General features: G+C 40.7%; 1 protein-coding gene across 1 annotated transcript; it reads right to left on the bottom strand.

Annotated features, from left to right (window-relative positions):
* Positions 1-638: 638 nt before the first annotated feature.
* On the bottom strand, positions 639-1,031 carry LOC145163952 (uncharacterized). The gene has a single exon (XM_079082686.1). The coding sequence runs from the start codon at positions 1,029-1,031 to the stop codon at positions 639-641; it is 393 nt and encodes a 130-aa protein (XP_078938812.1).
* Positions 1,032-3,345: the final 2,314 nt, after the last annotated feature.

Raw genomic sequence — 3,345 nt, 5'->3', positions numbered from 1 at the left:
TTCGTGTGAAAGAGGTAATTACCTCTTTAAATCTTAGAGGGGATTAAGTACCCTTAAGTGTGGGAGAGATGATCAGTCTCTAGCTTGTGTGTATGATAGTTTAGAGATTACATTGTTAAATATAATTGAGTTTACCAAGTATTAAGGCGTTGAGATCTTCATGTGTCAAGATCCTTGCATTTCAAGGTGTTCCACCTTGAGGATCCTGATGTTTCAGGATCTTCAATCTTGAGGATCCTGATGTTTTAGGATCTTCGATATTGAGGATCCTTAAACGTACGTTGTTCTGTATAGCAAACGTTAGCTAGGGGTAGGCGTTAGTCTAGCTAACGCCCCTCCGATGCATAAGTTAGTAATGTATTTGAGGAGAAAACAAGCAACAACGCAAATTTTAAGGTAAAGAATATGTGTATCTTGGTTTTGTTGTGGATCAGTGTACCCTACTTACATATAGTATGCTTTGAGGTGTATAGTATTACAGGATCTTGGCAGAACGTCTCCTTCGAGTGTTGCTAGCCAATATGCTCCTTTTCCTGCTTCAGCATCTATAAGATATGGTCCTTCCCATTTAGGAGCCAATTTTCCTGCACTGGGATCCTTGGTGTTTTGGAATGTTTTCCTTAATACCAAGTCTCCTATTAAAACTTTCTGACTCTTATGTTCCTATTGTAAGCTTTGGTGATCCTTTGCTGATGAGCAGCAATGGGTATTTTGGCAAGATCCCTAAGCTCGTCAATAGTGTCAAGATCATGTGCTAGGATCCTGTCATTATTCTCTTGGTCTTCCAGCAAGTATCTTGCCGTCGGGATCACTACTTCAGTAGGGATTACTGCTTCTGTTCCAAACACCAAAGAATAGGGGGTCTGACCTGTGGCCACTTTGGAAGTGGTCCTATCCGCCCACAAAACGAAGGGAAGCTCTTCTGCCCATCTTTCTTTCTTTTTGTCCAGCCTTTTCTTCAAATTGTTTACTATGATTTTGTTGTTGGATTCCGCTTGACCATTAGCATGGGGATGAACAGGAGTAGACATTATCATTTTGATTCCCCAGCTTGTGCAAAAGTCTTTTGTCCTTTTGATTATAAATTGGGATCCATTGTCGCATATGATTTCAGCCGGGATCCCGAACCTGGTCAAGATATTACGTTTAATAAATGATACTACCTCATTGTCTCTTACTTGAACGAAAGCTTCAGCTTCGATCCATTTGGAGAAGTAATCAGTCATCACCAACATGAAGACTTTTCCTTCTGGGGCCACTGGTAATTTTCCAACTATATCCATCCCCCATTTTATGAATGGCCATGGGGAGATAAGAGGATGTAGAGGTTCTGTCGGTTGATGTAGGATGTTGTTGTGTCTTTGGAAAGCATCACACTTTTGAGCATGTAGAATGGAGTCTCTCTTCATGGTTTGCCAGTAGTATCATGTTCTTAGCATTTTGGAGCATAAGGATCTGCCCCTGGTGTGATTGCCACAATCTCCTTCGTGTATATCCTTTAAGACTTCTGCAGCTTCAGGATCTTCCAAGCATCTAAGGTATGGACATGCCATAGATTTTTTGTAAAGTTTACCTCGTATTAACACGAATCTTGAGACTCTTGTCCTAAATGCTCTTTTTTTTTCTTCTGTCAGGATTGTGCCATTTTGGAGATATTCCACAATGGGTTGTGTCCATGATCACAGACTTCTTCGAGGATCCTGTCCGTCAGGATCCCTTTGAGGAAGGATCCTAGAGTCAGGATCTTCAATAGCTGCTACGCTTGTCGGATATTTAGGGTCTTCTGATTTGTCGGAGAGGGTTTCTATGGCTGGGGTTACTATATGGGTTATAGGAATCTTCGTCTTTGATGGGATCCTAAGGGAGGATCCTAAATTGTCTAATGCATCTGCTTCTGTGTTTTCTTCTCTGAGAACTTGGGTTAGGCTAAAGTTTTCGAAACCAGAAGCTAAGTTTTTGAGGATCTTTAGATATAATGCTAAATTTTCATCTTTCACTGCATAAGATCCATTGTAGTGATTGGTTAGTAATAAAGAATCAACAAATACTTGAAGATCCCTGATTTGAGGATCCTTAGCCAATTGTAGTCCCATGATGAGTGCTTTGTATTCTGCTTCGTTGTTGGTAGTGTTGAATTCACAACTCACTGCCTGGGGTATGATGTCCCCCTGTAGCGACTTAAGTATGATCCCTAGGTCTGTTCCTTTCTGATTTGAAGCTCCATCTGTGAACAACGTCCATTTTCCCAGGTGTTCATCTTCTAGGAGTTGCTTGGTTTCCATGTCTACTTCGTTTTGTAGATCATCACTAAAGTCAGCCATGTCTACTTCGTTTTGGTTCATATCTGATGTAAAATGTGCTTAACTTCACCGACCATTTTGCCATCCTTCCTGACATTTCTGGTTTTCTGATGACATTCTTGATAGGATAGTTAGTTTTTACATGTATAGTGTGTGTTTCGAAATAGTGTCTTAGTTTAGTAGAAGTAGTTACTAAGGAAAGAAATAATTTTTCGAGGTGAGAGTATCTGGTTTCAGGATCCATGAGACTTTTACTTACATAGTAGATAGGATGTTGATCCCCATTAAGATCCTTGGCCAAAATGGCACTTACCGTGTTTAAGGATACCGAGAGGAAGAGAATAAGTGGTTCTCCATCTATAGGCTTCACTAGTAGTGGAGCAGAGCTTAGATATTTTTTGAGTTCCTGGAAGGCTCTCTCGTGTTCCTCCTTCCACTCAAATTTCTTGTTCTTTTTCAAGATATCGTAAAAGGGCTTGCACCTTTCTGAGGATCTTGAAATGAACCTGTTGAGTACTGCTACTATTCCGGTTAGCCTTTGGATTTCCTTTGTTGAAGATGGGGATCTTAGTTCCATGATTGCTTTGATCTGTTTCTGGCTTGCTTATATCCCTCTTTTGGTTACCATATATCCAAGGAACTTGCCTGACTTAATTCCAAAATGGCATTTGAGTGGGTTCAGCTTCATATTGTATTCGTCTAGGATGTCAAATGCTTCCTTAAGGTCTCTGAGGTGACCTTCGGCTTTCATTGACTTCACTACCATGTCGTCAATATAAACTTCCATGGTGTCCTCCAATTGTCTTTGAACATCCGATTCACCAACCTTTGGTATGTTGCACCTGCATTTTTAAGACCAAAAGTCATTGCGGTGTAACAATATATACATGTTCGTGTTATGAACGCAGTATCTTCTTGGTCTGATGGTTCCATTTGGATTTGTTGGAATTCGGCTGAAGCATCCATGAAGGTCAGGAGTTCATGGCCAGTCGTCGCATCTGTCATAGAGTCAATATGCGGTAGAGGGAAAGGATCCTTAGGACAA

The sequence above is a fragment of the Lactuca virosa genome, chromosome 3 (assembly GCF_052849685.1).
Source record: "Lactuca virosa cultivar CGN04683 chromosome 3, Lactuca_virosa_CGN04683_v6, whole genome shotgun sequence".
Lineage (NCBI taxonomy): Eukaryota > Viridiplantae > Streptophyta > Magnoliopsida > Asterales > Asteraceae > Lactuca > Lactuca virosa.
The sequence above is the reverse complement of the archived record's forward strand: the minus strand, read 5'-3'. Positions and strand labels throughout refer to the sequence as shown.